Here is a 26,511-nt window from a genome sequence, read left to right on the forward strand (position 1 = left end):
TAATTAAGAAATTATCGCATTTTTTTATCAGCTTTTTAAAAAACTAATTCTTGTGATTAATATTTTTTAAACAACAACGCAGCTAATTTTAATTAACAAAAAAAAAGAGGTACAAATCGTGATTACAGTTCTACAACTATAATCTAGTACATTTTATTTAAAAAAAAAACTACACATCGTTTTGTAAGATGTCCTTAGGGATAACCATTTGTTGTAAACCTAGTTGCCTAAGTTTTCGTTGTTACCAAATTTATTCCATATATGTTCGACCAAGTCGTTTTTTAGCTACAAATGAGTCTGTTGATCCTCAATCTCTGTTCAACGAGACAAGTATAAGCCGATATCCACAATACGATCAGTACGGCACTCGGTAGTGTCCTCATTAGCGTTGCCTCTAGCATTCATAAACTCATTGGTATTAACGTTATTTTGATACGTCTCTCGTTCATCTTCAACGATCATATTATGTATTATGATGCAGGCGAGCATGATATTGTGGAGTATGTCGGTATCCCACGCCAAAGACGGCTTTTTAATAATGGCAAAACGAGCTTGAAGGATCATATTTTGACCCAATTTTTTTTTCTTCTTTCTATTTGTTTTGGGGTTGGTATTAGCATCCATAATTATAATTTATATTTGGAAAAAATAAAAATTTAATAATAATAATAATAACGACAATAATAATAAAAATAATAATAATAACGATAATAATAATAAAGGAAATAATAATAATAACGATAATAATAATAAAAATGATAATAATAACTATGATAATAATAATAATAATAATAATATTAATAATAATAATATTGGTAATTATAGAGGGGATTTTTGAAGAGAAAAATATAGTAGAAAGAAATGGATTTTCAAAGTTGAAGAAAGTATAGCAATATGGGTGTCTATTTATAGAGGGGAAAAAAATAGAGCCGTTGGTAATTTTTTTTTTATTTGTGTTTTGTAAAATATATCCGTTGCAAAATTACAACGGATTTATTCAGCAGCAATCGACCCCACAACCATTCACTATGAACAATTATAGAGATCACCATTAAGCCACCCATTCACTTGTTGACTCATTGTGAACTATTTTTTTGTTCACCCAAGGCTACCCTAAATACCTTTTCTGAAACAAATAAAAAAAAAAACAAAAAGAGCTTTTTCTCATCCTTTCTGAGTGTGACAACAGCTGTTGAACCTTTTTATTGCCAACACCATTAAGCATTTACGCACTTGCACCAACGTCATCATCGCCGGTCTTTAATACCACATTCCGCCGGTGAAAATGGTGAGGAAGAATCGCAGGAGGAAAAAAGAAGAAGTATCTGAAGATTGGTGTTTTGTTTGCAAAGAAGGTGGAAATCTCATTCTTTGTGAACACAAGTAAGTTTCTTTAACACTTTTTTTTTTTTTTTTTAAAATGAAATTGTTTAAATACCCATTTTTTTTGATTGATTTTGTAAACCCACATTTTAAATTGTATCTTTTGTTGATAATTTGATATAATCAAGGTTTTTCAATAATATAATAATGGGTATGTTTAGAACGTGTTCTATTTTAATGTTGTTTAAGAATGGAGGAACCCCATATCATCCTATTGGCGTGAGATATGGTGTGTATAATAAGTGCTTCATTTATGGCGTTTTATAATGTTTATAATTTTTTTGCAAGTGTTGAACTGTTAAGTCAGCTGGTATAGGCTAGGTAATACCCAGTAGTGTGGGTTTACAAAGCTTGTTGACTATAATATTGATTCCGTATTACACTATTAGTCACTCTGTCTCATAATATAATGCGAGTTTTTGTACGACGATTAATGGTAGAGGAGGGAGTGTGTAATCACTGCCTTTTAAAAAGTATTCTAATAGTGTTTGGATAACTATATCCTCTAAAATATTTATCTATTTGCCCTCATCAATGTTAATTGCTTTTTTAACTCTTAAAAATAGTGTGCGGAGGTTTATACCCTAAAAATATTTGTTTACATATTTTCGTTGATTAATGTAGCCAAAGTATCTTGGACATGACTAGGTATGGCGCGCATTAGCCACCCTAAAAGTGGGCTCCTCTGGTTTTTTTTTTCTTTTACCCCTCAAGCTTTTTGCCTCAGTTTGACTAAAGCGTGGAGTTTTGACCAATAATATATTTTATTAGAAAAATGTATAATTTATTAAAAGCTAATATTTGAGTACCTATATCGGCTATATGACTATCTTTGATCACATATACTCTGTATTAAGCATAAACATTGATCAAATTAGTGTATGTAAATACTCTCTCCGTTCTCATATAATATAATTGACACAAAGTTTAAGAAAATTTTGAGTGGGGTAGTTTTATTGAATTGTTTTATAGTAAAGTGAAGTTAGTTAAATTCTATTTTATTCATAGAAATAGTGTAAGTGGTGGGCCATTGCGCAAATGGAAGAGGGTGGGGGAATTTTTAAATATGAACCCCTAAAGTGGTGAGCCATTGTACAAGATAGAAAAACAATTAAATATTAGTGGGTCCTTGTCATTTTTAGTAATGGGTTAATTATCTAGGAACGGATGAAAATGGAAAGTGTGTTAATTATTCAAGGGAGTAGTACAAGAAATTTAATTGGAGCACTTAAAAATGAACCACAGGGAGTATGGGAAAAGTTATGAAAAGGTAATCCGTAACTTATGATATATAATGAAGCTTTAAATATACGAGTTACTTATATGGGAAATAGAATAAAAAAAGGTAAATAATGGCTTGAAAATTTGGGTAATTGTAGATACTTTATATGGGAAAGGTTAAAAGTAGGTGGATTATGATAAAATTATGTAAGATAAAAAAAGAAACATTAGTATATGGAAAACTAATCAGGAAATACATACACTATATTATAAGACAAACAGAGTAACTTTTACATGTAACCATGTAAGCTGCTAGATCAAATCAGTCGGGTCAAATTAATTTCGGGTCATATCAAGTCAGGGTTCATGTGATAGAATTATGAGAAAGAGAATGTTGAAAAACTTAAAGGTAATGAGAGAAAGTTTGATTATATTGATGTGCTCTATGAGTATATATAGTACATGAGTAAGCAATAGAAACCTATTATAAGATACATACAAATATTAACAAATTTAACAAATAACAATGATAGGCAACCATTATTATCCATCACATTATGTTAGGTTGCTTACCCTTTCAGGTATGGGCAAACTAGGGTTTTATCATGTCAGTGTTCAGGTAAGTTGGATGATTATCGGGCCAAATAATCTTTAAATCGGGTCATTCTTGGTTTTGTTTCAAGTCCATCTACTAAAACCTATATATTTACGCCTTCCATAATTCGATCAAGCATTGTGAACATGCTATTGAGCTTATATATAATTGCGAACAAGAGGTATATGATCGAACAACTTGTATTAATATGTTGGTAAGCCATAGTAACTTTTATTAATAAAGCAATTCTACAATTTATTATGCTTATCAACTTAAACTCAAAAAAAACTTGTTTTGATTTGGGTAAAAATAATAGGTTGAGTGGACATTTGACTCCATTTTCACTTTGGGTTTGGTCTATAGCACGTTGGGTTAACAATGATGTGTCAAATACATTGGGTTACGGTTTACCATGGATTGGATCAATTATAGGTTGTGTGGGGCTATAGTCAGTATTGGGTTCTATATGGCTAGGGTGCAAATCTGGGTTAAAATGGTGACTAGTTTCACCCCATTGCTTGAGTCATTGCCGATTTGGTACTCGATAGCTCTACATGTTCTCCCTTTTTTTATTAGTCTCATTTGGATTATTTGGAATCTTGTGAAATTGCTATGCAAATGAAAATAAATACTTCAACGCATTTTCTTTTCTCTAAATTATAGTCAAGTGATACAAATTAGATGATGCACACGAGTGATCGTTATACTCAATAAATTGCATCCTTCATGTGTACTTGAAAACATTTTTTTGGTTTGAACTTTATATTCTTCGGATTTGAATTATTTGTTCTTTTACTCAGTGGTTTTTCATTATGACCTATATTCTTTTTACGGTAGATAAACATGTTTTTTTGGGTTAGAGTTATATATTCTTTGAGTATGAAGTATATATATTTTTAAAATATGTTCCTTGGGTTTGAAGTATATGTCTTATAGTCTTATTCCTTGTGTTATATGTTCTTATACATTGTGTTCTTTGGGATGAGGTATGTGTTCTTTTATTTATGTTCCTTGTATATTGTGTTTATGTTGTTTTGAGTATTGGGTATTGATTTGTGCGCGTGTAATGTTGTTGAATGGGTTATCACTTTAAAATGGGTGCACAATGAGCATTTTGCATCCGGTTACCATGTGGCTTAACACTTTCTTGAATTTTATAGCAATAGCATTACAATGTAAATTCTGTGTGGATAAAATTAAATTGGAATGCCGCTATCATTATGGATTACCATGCATGTTTATTTTCCATACCTTTCTGATGATTTTGTCTTGATTGTAATTTCTCAAGTTAATGACTCTAAATTATTGAATATTTTCCTTTAGGGATTGCTTAAAAGCATATCATCCTCAGTGTGTTGGAAAGGATGATTCAATTCTGGACTGTGATGAGAGTTTCAGATGTGGTAAAGAACTTTCTCTTTACTCAGTGAAAGAAGTATCTTTTCTTTCTTTCCATGTGTTGTGTGACAGGACAATTCACACATTTTCAGCTGCTGAGTAAAATTTGCATGAACTATGTTGTTGACAGAAAAAACAAATAAATTTGACTTTTAGTAACTTGGGATTAACATCTGCTACAACATTGGTATATTTTCAAGAAATACAGTCAATTGTGAAAACAGTACTCCTTTCATTTCTTACATGTAGGTTAAATTGAATCCATCATATCAAAGCCTTGTGTTCATAGTATAAATATTTTCATAATATGTTTGTGTGTTTTTATTATTTTATTTTAATTTCAAAATATCATCAATATATATTTTGACCAACCTTAAAAGGGTGTCAGTGTGTTCAAAGGGTTTGAAAGATAATCAGAGGAGAAATGCTTAGACATCTGGGAATTTTATTTTTTTTGACTTTCTTCACTAGTTTTTTTTATATAGCCATCTGCAAAAATTTCCTGTCATAGTTTTTCCATACTTTCCACCTTTACTTGGAAAGCTAAGTGTTGAGTGTTTTGACACTGAATTGAGCGGCACATTGTTTCTTGAGCAGTTAGAACACAATCCAAGGATGGATCAAATCTGTGCTCAAGTAGGCTCAAGCAAAACTTTTGATAAAAAGAGGCCCTGTTGGTTACAAGAGCGAGGCATTAGGATTCTTGGTTGTGTTAAGATAGACAAGTGGGACCAATGACGAGAATTAATAATTTAAAGAGAGACAAATGCAAGGGGGATCAACGTTGAGGAAATATCAACAACATTTTTCTTTTTTCTATGGTAGAAGGCTTTAATTTTCATTCATTATACATTGGTTCTTAAAGAGTTTCATTTTGAAAATTGAAATTATTCTTATTGAACACTAAAACCGCATTGCATCTAAGCTAGAACTAGGCCACACGTAAGAGACGACACGTAGGAGGTACACAACAAGTATGCCTATAGGGCCTAAAAAGCATAAAGAAGCATTAAAAGAGGACGTATTCTAAAACTAAGGTTCAGAAAGTGGTTAAGCTTTTGTGTGTAGGTTTCTAGTTTGGAGAAAGTCAATACTCTTGTGACTTTATAGGGTTTAGGGGCCAAAAAGACGTTACATCCTACTTTAGGCTTATCATATTTGCTTGTGGGGGAGGCAAGAAGTCACTTCTTCTTGCATTTGTTAGGCACTACTAATGGGCGAAGGGTGTATTTAATATATGAGATTAAGGAGGCGAAATGGGTTAAAAAAAATATACATATATATGCATGCCCTTGGCGAATAGGAAAATTATTCCTTATCTCTAAGCCAACTCTCTATTTAAGTGATGATTGTTCAGAGCACCCTTTAATTCTCATTAGCTTTATTCTAAGGGCTCATGGTTTTCTTTCTGATGTATTTATGTTTAGTGATAGATGTAAATGAAACCTCTCCGGTAAAAAGGTAGAGACCCTTTCTTTAAACTTCACAAAACCTTCATTTTAAAACTTTTAAGTGACTCAAAGAAGGTCTTCTGCTGCAAAAACAACAGCCAGGTTCCTTTAATGGCAGGAGCAGACAAAGACAAAGTTTGAAGGGGAGAGGGAGGAGCGAGTGACATTTAAACTTATAACATGTGGCCTTCCTTATTGGTAGGTTGAGAATTGTGGTTATCATGGGTCTGTATTGTTGATCTTTTGGCACAAAAAATGTAGCTCTTCACATAATAAAGGATAAGTTAAGGAAGCTTAGTAAAAGTTGTGTTTCTGAAAAGGCTAGACAGAGTGTGACTAATCTTACTATTTTCGTGTTGGTCTGCATGTTCTCCATGGAAGCATTCTAAACTATTATCTTGCTCAAGTCTTTCTTCTTTCTTGTTTGTTTTTGTCAATAGAATGCACAATTTTCTTAAACAAAATTTGAAATACATCAGGAGTAAAATAGGTTATCACTAGAATAAAGAGTGGAAGATTAAAGTTTAAAACACTAATTATTGTGCCTGTTTGAAAGTCACAATAGATTAAACCCATTTAAGATGATGAGTTTCATAGTTGAATCTCAAGTAGACAGATTCAAGTGTTATTTATCTGCCTTTTTGTGGGGCCACTCATTTTACTAACGTTGAGGGTTTGCGGAGTTTTTAGTTATGCATCTGCATTTGTCCATGATTTGATATAATTTATCTATTGATGATACCCTGCTTTATAGATTGGCATTTCTGCTTCAATTGTAAGAAAGCTGCAAAATTCCACTGCTTTTGCTGTCCACATGCTGTTTGTGGACAGTGTATGGGTGAAGCAGAATTCGTTTTGGTCCGAGGCATCAAAGGATTTTGCTGCAATTGTCTAAAGTTTTCCTTGCTATGGGAAGAAAAAAAGGATGTCGACTCAGATGGGGTATGTTTGCTTTTTGTAGATACATATAAATTTTGTTTCTGAATTATTTTCATTATATTAAGGGGTAATGCAGGATTTTCGGCATTTGTGCTTCTCTTTTCTCTAATTATTAATAGAATAGTTAACTGTGGTCTGGTATTCGATTCTCATCTAGCTACATAATCAAATCTGGTGTATTCTGGAATCCTGGATAGTAAAAAGGATCATAGACAGCTGTTTTATCAAGGTGTCTATGAGGGTCTGCTGATGACATTATTTTACAATTCTATGTGCTATTTTGTCGTGAGTAGCAAGAATGATACTATTTTTGTTTTTATTAAATTGCAACACTTTTACTTCTTTTTGTGTACATAACTAATTTTGATCATAATTTTGTACTAATATGTAGAAAATAAATGTTATCTAATATGTTGTTGGATTGTTCTCAATGTATTTATGAACAGAGTATCAATACAAATTTTGCTTTACTAATAGGCAATTAAAGGTTTTAATGGTTAAAGTTGATGGCAAGCTTGGAAGCCAAAGTATCGCAACTGAATATTAAGGAAGTGAATAGAATGAAATGACCATGATATTAAGTTGTCTTTTAATTTCATCCTCTGTTACTATTCTGTTTTTATAATCAGTCATGAGGTTTTGTTTGCTATGTAAAGTGATAGGTTGAAATTTGTTGCAAAAAGTCTCATCTTTGCACATATCCTCTTTGCCACATAGAGTTTGCAACATGGTTTTGAACTTCCCCGAAGTGGTTTTTGGGAAGGGGAGGGGCACTATTGCTCCTAATCAACTATCAGAGAGGTTGTGATCTCTATGGGATTCCTGACTCCCAAAGGTGTTTGAATCTGAAAGATACTTTAGTATTATGGTATTTCCTTCACTAACGCAATATTTTTGTTTTTTCAATAAGGCTAAATGCTAAGACTCTAGTCACAAGGTTTGTATGACTGAGGATAAAGTGTGAAGAAAGAACCCTTGCTGTTTTGGAGATAGCTCTCAGTCTTATTAAGAATTATCTAGTAACGACTGGCTTAGGCAGTGGCTGTGGTTTACAGGGAGGGAGGATAGGTGGATATGTTAAATTTCTTTGATGAGGGATTTAAATTCCAACATAACATTCTTGCTTCTTTCTGTCTCTTCCCAACCGGGAAATGGAATGGTGTATACTATAGCGAGGAGTTCAGCTACTGGACGCCGAAATTGATTTTGGAATTTATTAACATTTTCTAAAAAAGGAACGGTTAATCATAAGTTTTTGGTCTTGCTACTGTTTTACTAGAAGTTTTGCTTATTTTCCAGGAGAAGGTAGATTTTACAGAGAGAGGGACATGTGAATTTCTCTTTATGGATTATTGGGAAATCATCAAGAAAAGTGAGGGTTTGAGATTGGAAGATCTCCAAAAGGCACGGTCATTGTTGAAAAAAGGCAGAAACTACAGATACTTGGATGATAGAGACGAGTTTGCAAATAGTGATCAAGATCTGAAATTGAATAGTTTTGAGGACTGGGAATGGGAGACTATAGAAGATTATAGTCCTTCAAAGAAAGCGAAAAATGAAAAAAGAAAGCCTTCCGTGAGAAGCAAAGTCTCTATGCAGTCAAGGGAGAAGGCAAAATCCAAAAAAAAGGAGTTTATAGGCTGGGCTTCTAAACCACTTTTACATTTTCTTGCTAACTTAGGTGTTGATGCAAGCACTGAATTGTCACATTACGATGTAGTAGACATTGTTACCAAGTATGCAAATGAAAAAAGGCTCTTTGATCCGAAGAAAAAAAAAACAATTGTTTGTGACCCAAACTTAGTATCACTGCTGGGGCAAAAAAGGGTGAATAAACATAGAATATATGACCTTTTAGACACCCATCTAGCTGCTAACCAAGAAGAATCATCAGATGATTTTTCATGCAGCTCAAAAGAAGAAGAGAAATCCTTAAGGTTATGTAAAAAGAAGAATGAAAGAAATCCAGGTGGACCTCAGTATAGGGAGAAATTGATTTCAAGGGGTGGCATGGCATCGATTGTTCCAGAAAATATCAAACTTGTGTACTTGAAGCGGAGCCTGGTGGAAGAGCTAGTGAAGAAATCTGATACTTTTTACACCAAAATATCTGGTAGCTTTGTACGGGTCGAGTCAGATCCAGATGACTATATGCAAAAAAATCGTCATCAGCTTGTGCAAGTCACTGGTAAGCATCAGATAGCTTTTTATAATACAAAATCTGTACTCTCAGATTAGTAGTTTGCTCAAGAGGAAGCATAGGTTGTTTACTGGATTATAATCTTATTATTGTTTCTTTTCATTATCTTTTTAGCCGGTATTTGATACAACACAGGAAGTCTCATATAAATATATACTTCCTCCGTTCTAGTAACATTGCAACAACTGGACTTTTACACTATTTATCACGCTTGTTTGACCACATATTATGATTTATACGTAACGTAATATATAGTCATGTGAGGTTTTGTTAGATTCGTCTCGTACAATAATTTCACAATATCGACTTTTTATAATTTTTACTCTTATATAATTATAGATATTTAGCATATAAAATGTGCTTTGGGATTCGTAATTTCATCTTTGTTGCAATATTTGTGGAACAGAGGAAGTATACTGAAACATAGAGCTTAACTTTAGTTTCTAAGTTGTAGGTTCATGTACTTTTTCTGGGTTGATTGGCATTTTGCTTGTCAGAATTGATTGCTATGTGACACTGATATAGATTTTGCAAAACTCTTCATTGATGTGAAAGGAAATTCTCTAATGTGCTAGAAGTTTATAGTGAGCTTTAATGTGATAGTTTTTTTGGTAAGCCTCATAAGTTTTTTGATGATAGGGCAAGGGTCATGCTCTTTATATCTTCATTGTCCTCTTACTTCTCAATGCTATCGTTCCCTACTGAGATGTAATGGTACAAAATACATATCATGATCCATTTCCTTCGTCTTGGGCCCTAGACTTTAATTTTCTGTTAAATGAAGGATCCTAATTTCTTCCTCAAACTCTGTATAAGCCCTTTTCTTGTTAAAATGATCAGCTTTCAGCGTTGCTATTTTACATGATTTTACTCTCATAAATGAGACACACGGTAATTGGTCCATTTAAAAGGAAGGTTTTTTTTTTTTTTTTTTTTTTTTGGGGGGGGGGGGGAGGTGGGGGGACCTTAAGCACTTGCTTGTTGTCGATTTTGGTATATATGAAGTTAGTTATTGTACTTGGTTTTCTTAAAACATTGACAGGTTCATTATTATTGTGGTGTATTTCACCTCAAGTAGACTATATTTCTTGATTGTATTGCGTTGCTGTAAGATTAATTTATTACAAGCCACCTAAACTTATTTTTAATCATATAATGAAGTGACCTCTTGGAAGTTTATGCCCAAAAATGACCTTATATGACCAACTTACTTTCATGGTAATTTTTACAAATGGATATCGCCTTTTTGCTCATCATTGATCATTTATAGAGTTGCTGGAAGCAAGAACCTTCTCTTCATTCTGCCTTTTGCATCCTCATGGGAAAAGCTGTATGAGACTGGATTTTGTTCGTTGTTGATATTTCCGATTATATCTTTGTATTCCTAGTTATTTTATCATCCGAAACGCATTTAGGTATGCATAATTTCATTCGGTATACTTTTGGTTTCCTAAGAGTTATTTCATTACATGAAACACTTCTAGTTTTTATCAATAATTAGAAGTTCACAGAGGGAAAAGTGTAACTGATGTGAAGGAAATAATTGCCGAATTATGTATTTTTTGGCAAGAATTCGTCATGAGCTGGCTTTAGTATTTGAGTTTTGCTAAGTCGGGTAGTTTTTTGTAAAATTAGATTGAGATGGTTGTTTGAAAAGCACCATATTTCAAACATTGTTCCTGATGAAATACTCTCATCAAAAAGCAAAAATCATGTTATGGTGTATATTACTAGCTCATCTAGCTGTATCATCTTATATTAAGTCCAATGAAAGAATGTATATAGAGTTCAAAGAGCATATTGTGATGAATTAAACTGATACTATTAGTGTTTGCTACTCATCTTCTTGTATAGTTATTACATGTTTTGATTCTTTTGTGAGTCTTTTGAACTCTGAAAAATGTTTCTATACCCTTGCAACTGTTCAAGGGTAAGGCTGTGTAGTATACCATTGCACGTACAATATCGTTTGTATCCATATTGTGTGGTTGTTTTTGTATTCTCAAAATTTTCTCGCATGCTCAGCAACCTTAAGCAGTATTGACATTTGGAACTGTGTATGATGATTTCTTGTGTGGTTGAATATCATCATGTATATAATCATCTTACATCTATCCTCGCCTTAAAGGGGGAGGGGGAGAAGAGGGGGGAACTGTGTATAATGATGTTTTGTTTGGTTGAGTATTATCATGCATATGATCATCTTACATCTATGCTTGCCTTAAAGGGGGAGGGAAAGGGCGGTACTATAAAGTATCAAATGGAGATTACATGCCTTTACATCTCAACCAGATAGTCATTGACTTCTTAGATCTCTTATGACTAACTCATTTGTATTTATTGTCAACTTTCAGACATCAAAGAGCAACGACGAGAAGAGAATATGGAAATTATCTTGCATGTTTCAAATGTGCCATTAGATATTAGCATCCATATGTTGTCTGAAAGTGACTTCACCAAGGTATTCTTTTTTTTTTTTTTTCTTTGTTTGTTTTTGACAAAGATTTCTATAATTGAAAAGCATGATTACAACCTAAACTAAGTAAGGAAAGCAAGATTACACGATAGAACATTGGGGGTCGGACCATACAACTTCCTACAATTAGGAAACCAAGTATACTCAGTGGGATATGATGCTATTCTTTTAGAGCCGCTTAACCTGCAAAACAAAGAGTTAGAAAAAAAACCCAAGGGGAGGCCTACTTTGTAGAGTGGCATATTTCCTTTTAAACCTGGATGGGGAGACAAGACAAAACCCAACAATATTTTAGAGGAAAACGTTGTTGGGTAAACGGAAGTCTGCAGAGGGGAAGAAACCGGCGTAAGTGGTAGGAGTGTTAACGTAGCTTCTCATGATGACTCGTGGCTTGCCATACCTATGGCTGGATCTTCTTGCATCAAATCTGGAGTTGTTTCACACCTATCGTGCCCTTCCAAAGGGGGGTGACTAAACTCCATTGGTGTAGAAACTTCTTGAGTTTCACCACTATCCATCTTCTTTAAAGGATTGGCTACTCGGATGGTAATGAAATTCTTTTGGAGAGAAAAATAGTATTGTACTGTTCACCTGTTAGAATTCACTCCATACATTGTTGGAGTGAGATGCAAATAGGAATCAATTCGCTTCTGGCTTGAGAACCGACCGAAAACTTCACCTGTCAGATTTGGGTTTTTTGTTTCTGAAATTCCCTTCTGGACACAATTGTTATCAATAACGTTGGGCCTAAGATCTTGGTCAGTAGGGTTGACTTTACCCTCCAAATCCAAATAATTGCCATAACATTCTTTTCCATGTGGTGTTGTCTTTCACACCTATACACAAACATGACCATCACCACAACCATCTCCTTCCTTTCTTTTCCCCTTTTTTCCTAACTTCCTACCATTATCTTCCTTCCCATAAAGAACATAATTTCTGAACTTCTCATCTTCCCTTGTTACTGCAAGTGCCTCATCAACGAACTCCGGAGACCATCCCAATAAGGATATCACCTCCTTTAGTTTTTGTTGGAACTCACTGTTATTGGGATCTATTTTTAGGGCTTGTGCAAGATCCATGAAAGCTAAGGTAGGTTTATTAAGTTCTAACGCTGCAATGGCTCTTCTGAAGTAAACTTTCACATTAGTAGTATCAAAACACAAAACCGCTGAACATAATTGACACACTCTATCATAGTCTTTCACCTTGAAGCACCCAAGTTCAGATTAAGAGACACAGCTATGCCCGAAAACATTAATTTATCCTCATCACTACAACCCGAAGCAAAGGACAACATCTTAAGATCAAGAGAGTATTTTGCAATAGCAGACCCTATTTGATTTTGCTTGTAGAACATGTTTCCCTCATCTTTTAAACTCTTAACAAAATTGAGAATACCAAAAGGATTCTCCAACTGCCCAACTATAAACTCCAACCCATGAGAAGAGACATCATTCTCTTCAACATGTGAAATACACAACATCCCCCTTAGTTCCTCAAAGCTATCCATAAAAACTTACTTGTAAAACAAACAGATTAAAACACCAAAGACAAAGCTAAAACTAAACCACTAGGCTTTCCCTTAAGTACACAAAAGTATTGACCATACCAAGAAGATGAGAAAGCCGGCGATGAAGGAAACCTGTACTCCGCTTCGTCTTCACCAAAGGGACAAAAGAGGTAACTGGTGGCTTAAAGAAGACGCTGAACTACCTAGCAAACCTGTGAACCTTGATACAAGTCGCCAGAGGAGACCGAAGAAAAATCCCCCAATTGAAACCCTAACCTAACAAACGAAGACCAACCACCGAAGGACTCCCTCGAGAACAACGAACCTATAGAGCACCTGGTTGCAGTAGAAACCTACTCCTGCCCAAACCCAAAATAGGAAATGGCAAACCAGGTTGAAGGGGAAGCTAGCTCGCCGGCGACGGCAGTAGAAATGGGCAAGAAAGCCGGTCGCCGGCGAGCTGTAAACGGTGGGGTTAGTGGGTTGGCGGTGGGATAAGATGAAGGGTTGGCAGTGGAAGGATAAACTTGCACTTATAGAGAGAGGAAGAACTTTCTGTGAGCTATCTCTTTACTTCAATGCAGGGTATCTATAACCAAGGTATTCAATATGGTTATAACTACTCTTCTATTGTAATTGTTATGTGCATGTTGTTCCAAGACATTGATTTTTGAAAGTTTTTATTTATTTTTTATTTTATTTTGTTTTGTGATATACTCCCTACATCAGTTCATCACACACAAATTGCCCCAATGTCCCATTGATTTTGCTCCATACCACACATGACATAAAGGACCATTATCTTACTCTCACGTATATTATTTTGGTCCCACCCCAATTTTCTTACACATCAACTCTTAAAATGTTAAGATTGGGACCTTTTTTTTTTTTTTTTTTTTTTGGGGGGGGGGGCTGGTGGTGGTGGTTTGATATGTTTCTCAATGTATCAGCCTAAAACCTATTTTGGTGGTGGTTTTTTTGGATCATGAGTTCGCAATTTAAGTCCCCTAGGATGATGTGAACTTTCATGGTTTCACCAATCACATTTTCATGTGGATTAAACTATCATTCTGATAATCTGGTTATGCCATACATAATCCTTTATGGTTGGATTGGGATGTTGCGTTTAAGGTGTGCTTATAAATAGAATTTTCAGTTGAATAGCCAAGACCTAGCTTTCATGACACATGCATGCCTTGGACATGTCTTACACATTTTCTCTCTAATGGGAATTGTACTTAATATTATAAAACGGAGAGAATGATAAAAGAAAAGGGAAGAAGGGAGATGAATAACGTAGAGCACATATGCACATGCACACGCACATACACATATGTTAGTAAACGAAACGAACATGCACACGTGCAAAGCAGTAATACAAATTGAAAGTGCATACGCAAGCACACCTGCGAGTGTGCACAAACAAACGCGCGCACACACAGACTTATTTTCCGTTATTTAATTTTGAATTCTAATGACTATTTTTAGCAATGGTGCGAATAACATAATATAAATATAGCGAGAAAATTGGGCGAAAAGGGAAGGGAGAAGAAAAATGTAGAACGTAAAAGAATGTATATTGGGGTTCTTGAACTAACTCTTGAATGAGCTCTTGAAGGAGAGTGAATATTTACATCTAGTTTTATTCTAACAGTAGGGTTTTTAACTAGCACTTGGGTTTTTAACAGTAGTCTTATATGTAATATCTTTATGTTTTTAACTGTAGTCTTATATGTAATATCTTTAACAGTAGTCTTACATGTAATATCTTTATACGTAGGAAGAGTGTGACCAACTACGCCAACAAATGAATGATGGACTACATAAAAGGCTTACTGTGGTAAGTTCTCAGTATTAGAATATTTCCCTTAAGGTGTCTCATTGATGTACAGCAATATATACAAGATACATAGCCTAATATTAGGCATAAACTAAGGAGCTAAATATATCTACAACACCAAAAATAATAACAGAATGTATATACATATATATCTTAACACACCCTCGCATTCGAAACAGGAGGTAGATGGACGCTGGCTGTCTCGGAAATTGTTAAAAAGAAACCCGCAGAAGCCCCTTATCAAAAATAGCGACGATCTGATATCGTGATGGCACATGAAGAACACGAATCTGACCACGTGCAACCTTTTTCCGTACAAAATTGAATATCCATTTGGATATGCTTGGTACGTTGATGTTGTACCAGGTTCGATAAATAGATTGCACTCCCATTGTCACAATAAACTAGTGTAGCCTTTTTAGTGCAACTCTAAAAGCAAATTTCGTAATCAATAGGGTTCAGATACTACATTTGCCATGCCTCTATATTCGGCCTGTACACTAGACCGTGAGAGGGTAGGTTGCTTCTTAGAAGACGAAGCCACCAAATTATCACCCAAAAATACACAATAACCAAAAGTAGATCGTCTCGTATCCGGCAACCACTCCAATCAGCATTAGTATAAGAAATAAGAGATGATATCGAAGATGAATAAAGATGGAGATCATGAGTAAGTGTACCTTGAATATACCGGATAATACATTTGAGAGCTTGCATATGGTCAACTCTTATTCACCAGATTTTTACTTATCTTAACTTTTCTGAACTTACTAAACTTTACTTGACTTCCCTTATATGAACTTATCTAAACTTATTACACCTTATGAATACTTTTTGACACTTATTTGACCTTATTAGCGCTTATAAGACCTTATTAGATATTATTTGCCATTCTTAGAACTTATTGTATAAATATGAGTATATAACAATGTATTAAAAGCAATAGTATATGAAAATAATAGCATTTTTATTATTTCAATAATAAAAAAAACATCTAAAGTGTATGTAGCAATAACACCATATATAATTCTAATCTTTTAAAAGTTCGTATCGTCATCTTCTGTCATCACTTCCTTCTTCAGTATCATCCTCTACGACACCTCCAACCGACTCCCATTTATCTTTTGTTATTTTTTTTTTTCGAATACGGTTCATAGCTTTTTTCCTTGGTGTATCATACATATTATAATATGCTCTAGTCTCTATTTCTTTAACCTCTTGAAAAATTAGTATCTCTAATTCATATAGATGGATGAAATTGTAAAGCGTAAATGTTGCAACAATGATATACAATTGAAATGCTTCATCCATTGCTGGCATCATCTTTAAGATCTTCCATCTATTCTTTAATACGTCGAAATATCTTTCAATTATTGTACGTAATGAGGAGTGTCAATAATTATAATGCTCTAAGTTTCCAACAGGTGGACCCTTTTCTTCAAAATTTGGCATATGATATCCAAAAGTATTTGGATATGCTCAGTCAACTAAAATTAAGTGGATGGGGGAATTTCTTGGTAACATCACTAACAATGTGTCCAAACTGTCGTGTCGGAAAATTTTAAGATACTTGTATGTTTTTATAAAGAAAATCTAACTTACCGGTAAATAACAACAAAAGATAATGAAATTTTTTAAAGTTATTCATTTACATCTGTACAAAATTAACTCATTTAAGGATTTAAAAAAAAGGAAGAGCTAAGAAAGAGAAGGGGGCAACGGGGTCCACAAATTTTATTGGCCTTCTCTATGTGACTATATTGGCTATCCCATTACACTACCTTCATCTTCCTTCTTCAACATTTTGTCATCTTCCTCCATTAAAGAAGCCTTAAAAGCTTCAATTAAACTTAAAATTATAAACAAAAAAATAAATTAATTGTTTCTCAAGAAACCAGAAGGTAACTTATATTATCCTGCTATAAAATATGATAGATATCTACGATAAGCGAATCGACACCCCCACCCAGGCGGTGTCGAGCGTCATGTCGCGCATCGTGTCGAGTTGACACGCGATACTCTTGGTTAGGGAGGGTGTCGGTGGAACACAACTATAAAGTTTAAGAAGTGGAAATAAGGTGAGGTGAACTTTTATTTTGAACTTATTAACCCTAAACTTTTCTAAACTTATTCAACCTGAAATAAGTAAACATAAGGTGAACAATACAAGCCCGTAGGCACACTTGTTGGACAACATATGAGATATTAGGTCGAGTGAAAGTAAGATATTGAAGAACCCCAACAAGACTCCTATATCGGGTGGGATCCTCATAAGGAGCACTAGAAGTAGCACTAACCTTCTCCTTTGTCAACAGGAGTAGGAGAGGATTTGCAAGAAGACATGCTAGCCGCTTAACTATTTGTTCAGCATACTTGCGTTGTGAAAGAAACATATGACCCTTATGTTGGGTCACTGCAATGCCAAGAAAATAATTCAAAGGACCAAGATCCTTAATAGCAAATTCCGTGCTAAGAAGGTTCATGATAGAGACATGGAGAACATTAGAAGAGACAGTAAAAATTATATCATCAACATAAAGCAAAATATAAGCCATATCAGATTTTTTGCAATAAATAAACAATAAGTTGTCACATTTGCAATTTGAGAAACCAAGAGAAATGACATAATCTGCAAACCGCTTATACCAAGTTTGAGGTGCCTATTTTAAACCATATAGTGACTTACGCAAAAGATATACATAGTGCGGATGACTACGATGTCGGTACCCCAATGGTTAATGAACATATACTATTTCCTGAAGCTAAAAGCATTTTTCACATCCAAATGATGAATGGGCCATGCTTTCGAAAGAGAGAGAGAAAGAACTGTGCGAATCGTACTGGCTTGGGGCTAAATGTTTCGCCACAATCAATGCCAACATGTTGAGTCTTCCTATCACCTACAAGACGAGCTTTATGCCTCTCAAAAACACTATTAAATTTTTCTTTTAAGCAAAAATCCACATAGAACAAATAACATTCACATTAGGTGGACGGGGCATTAAATCCCACGCCGCGTTACAAGGTTCGCGGTATGTAGCCACAAATCACGAAGTGAGTCGCGTGTATCGGAACACGAAACAAACGCGACTTGGGTCGCTGGGGTTCGCGATCTGGACCGCTGAAGGAGGCGACTCTGGTAGCAGCTAAGCGGTTATTCTTCTTATGCAACGTCCAATGTTTCTTCCCGATATTTCCTATGCAATTTCTCTCTCTTCTTATTTTATATCTTAGGAGTAGTTTTTTCTCTCTCCTCTCTCCTGTTTTACATAGTAGTAATAGTAAGATTTAAGTCTATAATGATATTTTTATTTTTATTTATTATTTATTTATTTGTACTACATAGGGTGGCGGCTAGGGTTCTATTCCAAATGGGCTTAAATCTTTGGGCTTTTTATTATACAAGTATATACTTATGTACTCTATTTTCTTAAGCAATCCACCGACCCACATAAATTCAAGCTAGGATCGATACAACTACGTTTTATAGAGTAGTATTTTCCAAATCAAAATCTTATTAATAAAAATCACCCATATATTTTATTAATTTATTTATTTCGTACCCATCGTACCGGATTCATCATGGGTACCGTGCCGCATATCCGTTTCCGTACCACGTTTCGAATCGAATCGCGTACCTTGTAACATTGTTCCCACGTCTTATTTTTAATAAGAGCATCATATTCATCATCCATGTCCAATTCGGGTCACGAAGAGCCTCTACTGGATTATGAGGTAAGGGAAATCTCGTAACCATAGCTTGCATAGCATATTTTTTATTTGGCTTGAAATTACCATTTTGGCTCCATGTCACAATTTTGGGCTGCTGGATGTGAGTAGATGAGAATGGTGAATGTTGGGCTTGAAGTATTTGAATGGAAGTTAGTAGAGTGAGTTGTAGGTTGGGAGAGTTTTGTGGCTTTGGAGGAGTAGGTGAATTAGTGGGATCTGGGCCACTAGGTGAGATACGGACAGTAGGAGAAGTAGGGGGGGTCGCTGGCTGGGGTTCCCTATAGGAGGAGGTGGACCAGCTTGTGTTTGGTCGTCAACAGGTAGGAGTAGACACCTCAGCGAGTTGGGCTGGTTGACACTGGACTGTTAGTGGGTAGATTTTGTAATTGGTGAAGATTGTAAGGAGAAAGATCATCACCCAAAAAATCATACATATGAGGGGAGAGGGTGTGTAGTTGGGCAAATGAGAAAACATGCTCATGAAATAGAACGTGACGACAAATATTTTATTTGAAGATAAGTCATAACATTTGTAGCCGCGATGATTCGGAGGGTAACCCAAAGATACACAAGGAGTCGATCGGGGTTGTAACTTATTAATGGTGGTGGAAGGAATGAGTGGAAAACACAAGCACCTAAAGACCTGAATGTGAGAATAGGGTGGAATCCTTCGGTATAAAATTTGAAGAGGAGATAGATTACCCAAAACCTTGCTTGGAAGGATATTAAGAAGATAAGTAGCCATTTGTAATGCATGATGCCAAAAGGAAGGAGGGAGGCATGTGCTAAAAGAGTACGAATGATATTATTTGTAGTTTGGATCTTTCTTTCAGCTTTACCATTTGTGGAGAAGTATGGGAACAAGAAAGACGGAATGTCATACCATTGGTTTTACAAAAATCCCAAAACACATCATTGTCAAATTCCCTTCTAGTGTCACATTGCGCACTTTAATATTACGTTCAAATTGAGTGAGAATGTGGACTTTAAAAGCTAAGAATTTGTCAAACACATCGGATATTCTAGCCAACGGAAAAGCCCATAGGAAATTAAAGAAATCATCCTATAAAAAGACATACTTCCTCCGTTTTTTAAGAGTTGCAATACACACTTTTTCACGATATTTAAGAAAAGCAGGGTTCATATGAATTAATGTACTTTTAAAATGGGGTGAGAGGTTGTTAGGAGTATAATTTAGTGGGTCATGTGCTTTAAATAAGGGAAATAGCACAACTTTTCCCTAAAATAACTTTTGTGTTGCAAGTATTGTGACATTTCCAATTTAGGGAAGTAATGCAAGTATTAAAAAACGGAGGAAGTAATATTTAATGTCCCGCTGAACTCAAAACAGGTGACGACCAAAGATCACTACGAATAATATCAAAAGACATAGTAGTACTTGAATTACAAGAAACAAATGACAACTTAATATGTTTTCCAAACACACAAGACCGACAAATGCTAAAATTAGAAATACAATTACAATCAATGCTTTTATTGAGCCTAAGAGCATCTAAAACTGGAGCACCCGGATTTCCCAGGCGATCATGCCAAAGAGTAGGAGAGATGCGGAAGAGCTTGATTGTTTGTGGAAGTGGAAAAAGGATAAAGGTCACCCCGATTATCACTTGTAATTACTGGTCTCCCCTTCATAATAGAGATAAGAATTTTAATAATTTAAGAGCATGAAGGACATTATTTAGAGACAATGGGGGATTAGGGGAAGGCAAAGAAGTGTGATCGTAACCATGAATTGGAGTAGTATGACCATTTCCTACAATAATACATCTAGGATGATTGGTCAAATTAAAATAAGACGAGATATTATCATTGGACGATGTCATGTAAGATGTTGCTCTAGTGTCCTTTTCAAGAAGGTGGGGTGAGTGACAGTGTACATAGCTGCGGCAATTCCTGATTGGGCATAGGATGTGGGCTGCTCATTTGGAGATGCCACAAAGGCCTGTTGTCACAGGCATGGAACAAGGAGACCGGCGGCTGTTGGTGCTTGTTATTAGGTGTTGGACCATAGGCCCATCCTTGAGTTGGATATGGGCAAGGAGGAGAAGCCCATTAAGGAAACCAACCCCAAGGAGGATAACCAAAATTCGAACCTGTGTTGCTGACCGAACCTCTGTTGTTACGTAGCATCAAGAGTCGACCATATTTCCTTTTCATACTTAGTCGAGGGAACCTTCTCTTTGCCCTTGGCAGGAGGAATGATATGATGAAGGACCTTGTGAGAACGTGCGGTGATTTTGGAGAGTTTCTCCCATGTGGAGTATTGAACAATCTCCATTTCAAGAGTGATGGAGATATGGTTCTGAATGTTTGAAACCGCAAGAGCCGTATGGAAAGAACTCTTATTATCTGACATGGTGGAGAAGCAGAAAAGATGAAGAAAAAGGTTAATGGAGAAGAAGAAGAAGAAGAAGAAGAAGAAGAAGAAGAAGAAGAAGAAGAAGAAGAAGAAGAAGAAGGCTAGGGTGCTTATGAAAGGAGAAAGATCATTTTTCCCTAGAAATCTGATACCATATTAGGATATTTTCCTCAATGTTTCTCATTGATGTACAGCACTATATATATATATATATATATATATATATATATATATATATATATATATATATATATATATATATACACACACACACACTCAGTAATAGTAGTTTTTTTCTCTCCTATATTCCCTATGTGTCAATGTGTGAACAGTTTGATATTTTATATTAGATGTTTACGAGTTTGTTAAAATTAAACATTGTCATTGCATTTATGGAGTAGATTTTTTTTATTTGAATGAATGATTAAGACTTTCATGGACTGACATGATTTGGGAAGAATTTTGAAGACCTATAAAGAATACAAGCTTTCTACTTAATTCTTGTAATGTGATTACAAAGTGCTAACATCTTCTTTTCTCGGCTCTCCTGTTCGTTCTCTATTTGATAATTCTACATTTGACAATATTTTTCATTCTACAATTGAAGTACAAATTTAGGATGATCTATGACTAATAACAGGTATATAGTCTCACTTTTGATACAAGAGGAAGAATTTTGATAATTGTAAAAATAAGTCCACAAAAGGAGTCCTATAACAGTTTAGAACTTTTTGATAAAAAAACCTTTCATGGATTCTATGATTTATTATCTCCACTGATATGGATCTTTATATAGAAACCTATTTCTATAAAGGTGGATACAAAATATTTCTTGTCCTAAATGTTGGAATTCATGGTTGACTTAATCTCAGAATAGACTTTACAGAACCATGTTACTTTCTTTCTATGTCTTCTATATGGTTTGTTAATGCTTTGTATTCCACATTTAATTTTTAAAGTTGTCTTATACATGTACCTTTTTTTTTACTTCTATTGTCCTTGAGTATACTAAAGAGATTTGAAATATTGTATGTAGTAACACCTATTTTTTCCTATAAAGGTGGAGCTTGAGCACAAGGCAAGGGAATTGCGCGAAGACATCATCAAGCATGTATGGTTTCCTACCTTTTCCATTTGTAACTTATTTAATCTCTTTTCATGCATCCACTTATGATTAGATTAATCACAAACTAATATAACTAAATCTGAATATGTTTTCACGATATGTTTATTTTTCTACTTCAAATTTCCATGTATGTTTTGTGGAGAGCTAGCTGCTTTTCACGATACGTTTATCTTTCTACTTCAAATTTCCATGTATGTTTTGTGGAGAGCTAGCTGCAAATTTGGTGTGGCAATGCTGATTTTTACTTTAAAATCATTATTGACAAAATGTTTCTTCTTAAGTACACTTGTTAAATCCTTGTCGACTATTCAATAATCCAAAAGCATGGAATTTTTTCATTAAAGAGCTGAGTTTATCACATGGATTTTATTTTAATTTTTAATTTTTTTCCCCTTCCAAAAAATAATCACTTTGATTAAGTACATGTATCCAACGTGAACACTCCAAGTAGTATAGCAAATAATACAAAGCTATATAAGGAAGGTAGTGTCACACTATCACCCATTTACAAAAGGAGAGCTAAGAACTGCAAATCCTACTACCCTTAAGCTATCATTGAGAAATTTATCTGCAATACCAATACATGTCAATTATTCCCTTTGTCCCATAATATAATGCCTATTTCTACCTATATGGTCAAACTTTTTAAACTTTGACCAAATATTCTCATTAATATAAACAAACATATAGTTATGTGAGATATTGTTAGATTCGTCTCAATGTGTAGTATTATAATATCACTTTTTATATTTTTTGTTAATATGTAATTAAAGATATTGATGTTCAAAAGTATGTCTTCAAGATCTTCCAAATTGAAATAGGCACTATATTATACAATTGTCTCAAAAGGAACTTGAAACCTTGACGATGGAAAATGCCTCCATAAATCCTTTGTTTTCTTTGCTTTCGGACTGCACTACTAAATTGTCGACAGAATCATTTAGCTTACCTTTAGAGAACTTCTCCTTCAAATATAGTGACTTTTTTTCTTTCACTTTATAATCTAAACTACAAGCTCATGAGCTTAACGTAAATAAGGCTAATGATAAGTTTAGAGGGAAAGAACCCAAGGGTAAAAACTAAATAATAATTATTAACGACTTGCTATGAAAGAGTTTCTTTTTTTTTTTTTAGTGCGTATGCCTTTATCAGATTGTCTTATAATATACACGCCATTACAAGAAATACAAAATTGAACAATATTTTCATCTATACTTCATATCATCCTTCTTTTAATTGTTTTTTTTTTCCAACCCCTATTGAACAAACCTCTTGTTTTGTCCAGTGGATTGTGAAGGAACGTGCGTTATTGAAGAATTTAATTGACAAGGCAAATGAGAAAGGATGGAGAAAAGAGTATCCTTTGTGGCTTTGATCATTTCTGTTGTGTAATGAGCTTATCATCTGTTTTAACTATAGGACAATTGAACTCTGGTGCTTGCAAAAGTTAATACTTCCCCTTGATATGTTGGACTTTTGACACTATTTACAAATTTTACTTCAACTAACTTTTGTGATTTATAAATACGAAAAAACAATCACGTGGGATCTTTTTAGTTTCATCTCAATGTGTATTTCAAAATATCAACTTTTTATAGTTTTTACTTTTTGATAATTAGAGATATTTACGATTACAGAATGTCTATTGGAAAACGTGATAAAAGTACGTGTCAGCTAATTTGGAACGGCGGAGATAGTTTCGGAAGACTGTTATTTGATTTATAGTAAACATCCTTGATTTATATTCAGTAAGTGGTCAAACTTTGCAAACATTGATGAATCAACTATAAGTTTGCTTTGTTAGATGAGAAACATGTTTGTATTTTAAATTTATTTATTGCCATCCAAACCCTTTTGCATATCTTTTTTATCCTATTCGGGTTGGATTGGAATTTTGTAGAAATTGATCTCACTCGATTGAACACTTGAGATGATCAGTGATTGACACCTATTTCTTATGTTGTGGTGTCATCTTCTCCTGTTGTCATTCTGAAGTTTTTTCTGCAAATTATTTTATCAGGTTTTTTATAGGAGCAGTGCAATTATTTTTAAGTAACTGCTTGTTCAACTAAGCATCAACAGCTAACTGAACTAAGCAGGTGCACATGGTCACATAGATATTAAATGTTACCTCCAAAAGTGGGTGTCAAAGGTGGCTTATTAGTTATAAAAGCATAGGAAATTGAAGTTAGCTGACTTGATGATACAAAGGTGTTGGCTCTGTCAGTTTCCCAAACCTTAGGTAAAATCTGATTAATTCTCGTCTTTCTTCTGTCTTCTGTCATTGCAACCTTAACAGCCGATTAGTCTTGCGGAGTATACTGAAAAAAGAAGGCGGCTTGAATGTCCATCAGAGCAATTACAACTAATACAGAATATTCCAGAAGTAATAGCTGATGATGTAGACCTTGAAACATGTTCCGTTAGTGCAATTGAAAGCAGGAAAAGAACTTTTTCTTCTGGCATAAATCTAAATGGAGTAGATGCTGCAGGTTAGCACTCATCTCTGCCTTTCTTATTCTCTCTTTCCCACTAGAAAGATCTTTTGCTTACACCTGAGTATTCATCTGTTCAATCTGTAAATATTAGGTTAAAATATTATGTGACATAAAAATGGAAGAATAACTACTTTTAGAATATTCCTTTTACAATTTTCATCTTTTATGTCATTTCTAGGTACATTGCATAAGTGAACTGTGTAGATCAATGAAAAAATACCAGTATAATAAATTTTAATCCAGCTGTTTTGCACTTAGCTTTAACATTTTTATCTATTGTTGAGACTTGAGAGTTGAGAGCTACCAGTTGTTCTGAAATTGCATATGCTTTGAGTTTGAATTCAGGTGGTACCAATAACAAATATTGTGATTTCTGTTTGCCCATATATACTAGTTTCTTATCATGCATGTATTTGGTTTAAGTACACAACTATCATAAATAAACCTGTCTTTTTTTGTTCGGGTGCTAGATTGACAGATAAACTACTTTGGATCCTGTTGTGTGTGGGGAAATATATAAGGTTCATTCAGTTGTCCTGTTTTCAAGATAACTTGTGTCTACTAGATTTCTCATTGCAATACAGTAGCACAATGTCGGGGAATAGTTTGTTGTTTATTATTTATTTATTTATTTTTTTTTTCTTAGCATGTAAAAAAGAGAATCCTGTTGTGTCATCTTACAAAGGAGAAGAGCTCCATTCTGCAGCAGCTCAAAGTGAACATGATCCTAATACAGAGATGGAAAGTGAAGGATCAGATCACTTTGAATATCAAACAGATGCAGAGCAAAATTCTGGAGTGGTGCAAGGATCAAATCACTTTGAATATCAAACAGATGCAGAACAAAATTCTGGGGTGGTGCAAGGATCAAATCACTTTGAATTTCAGACGGATGTGAAACAAAAAATGGTTTTGCAAAAATCAGACCACTTGGTATCTCGAACAGATGTGGAACAAAACACTGGAGAAGTGCAAGGATCAGATCAATTTGAACTTCAGACAGATGTGGACCAAAAACCTGGGGTGGTACAAGGATCAGATCACTTAAATTATAAGAAAGAAGTGGAACTAAAGACGGAGGTGGTGCAGATCATTGATTTAAGTGATGATGATGATGAGCAAGAAAAGAAGAAACTCAGAAGGCATGCAGCTACAGAAAAAGACCCTGATGAATGGTATTGCATAGGTCCATGCGGAGACGTTAGGGGACCCTATAAAATGTCCTTGCTCAAGCAATGGAATGAACTATCTGCTACCTATGCTTCAAGATTCAAAGTTTGGAAGATAGGCCAGAGTGAAAAAGATAGAGTGCCTTTGCCAGATGCCTGTCGCTTAGTCTCTATAACGAAGTAATACAGTATTTTGCGAATGGGCTGCACATAGATTGGGAACTTTTCTTGTTGCTTAACCATGCTCCAGAATCATGTGATTTTCTACTAACCTCTTGGTGCAAGTTTTTGCTCTAACTCTAATATGGTGATAACTCAAAACTTTAGTATGTATATCATTAGGTTAACAAAAGTAAATACTAATGTAGCTTCTGGTAGAAAACTCAGATCAATTAATCCAAGGGGCTCACACAAGGATTATTTTGGATTCTGTTAGACTTTTTTTTTTTTTCTGATTTGTGATTTTTGTCCATTGTAAAATGCACTACAATCAAGTTACGTACGGAGTAAGCCGCTTCCCCTCCTTTTTCTCTCCTTTCTCTTCCTCCTCAAAAACCCTTACAAGATTTTGTTGTTCCAGGGGCTACCAC

The 26,511-nt window shown here is 34.6% G+C and overlaps 1 protein-coding gene across 1 annotated transcript; it reads left to right on the top strand.

The window, feature by feature from the left end:
* Window positions 1-946: 946 nt before the first annotated feature.
* On the top strand, window positions 947-26,143 carry LOC110694497 (uncharacterized protein At5g08430-like). Its single transcript, XM_021871681.1, has 11 exons — window positions 947-1,383; window positions 4,523-4,602; window positions 6,803-6,990; window positions 8,287-9,189; window positions 11,553-11,648; window positions 14,957-15,016; window positions 22,189-22,239; window positions 23,540-23,610; window positions 24,562-24,746; window positions 25,459-25,550; window positions 25,833-26,143. Exons 1-11 carry the CDS (start codon window positions 1,286-1,288, stop codon window positions 26,103-26,105), a joined length of 2,097 nt encoding a protein of 698 aa, XP_021727373.1. The 5' UTR covers window positions 947-1,285; the 3' UTR covers window positions 26,106-26,143.
* The last annotated feature ends 368 nt before the right edge of the window (window positions 26,144-26,511 follow it).

Source organism: Chenopodium quinoa, unplaced genomic scaffold (genome assembly GCF_001683475.1).
Source record: "Chenopodium quinoa cultivar QQ74 unplaced genomic scaffold, ASM168347v1, whole genome shotgun sequence".
NCBI classification, from domain to species: domain Eukaryota; kingdom Viridiplantae; phylum Streptophyta; class Magnoliopsida; order Caryophyllales; family Amaranthaceae; genus Chenopodium; species Chenopodium quinoa.

What these genes read in the sequence shown, in the direction of transcription:
- LOC110694497 (XM_021871681.1), top strand. Translation starts at nt 1,286, where the DNA reads ATGGTGAGGAAGAATCGCAGGAGGAAAAAAGAAGAAGTATCTGAAGAT. An exon ending in CTCATTCTTTGTGAACACAA is followed by an intron (nt 1,384 to 4,522) that starts GTAAGTTTCTTT and finishes ATTTTCCTTTAG; the next exon opens with GGATTGCTTAAAAGCATATC. An exon ending in AGGATGTCGACTCAGATGGG is followed by an intron (nt 6,991 to 8,286) that starts GTATGTTTGCTT and finishes CTTATTTTCCAG; the next exon opens with GAGAAGGTAGATTTTACAGA.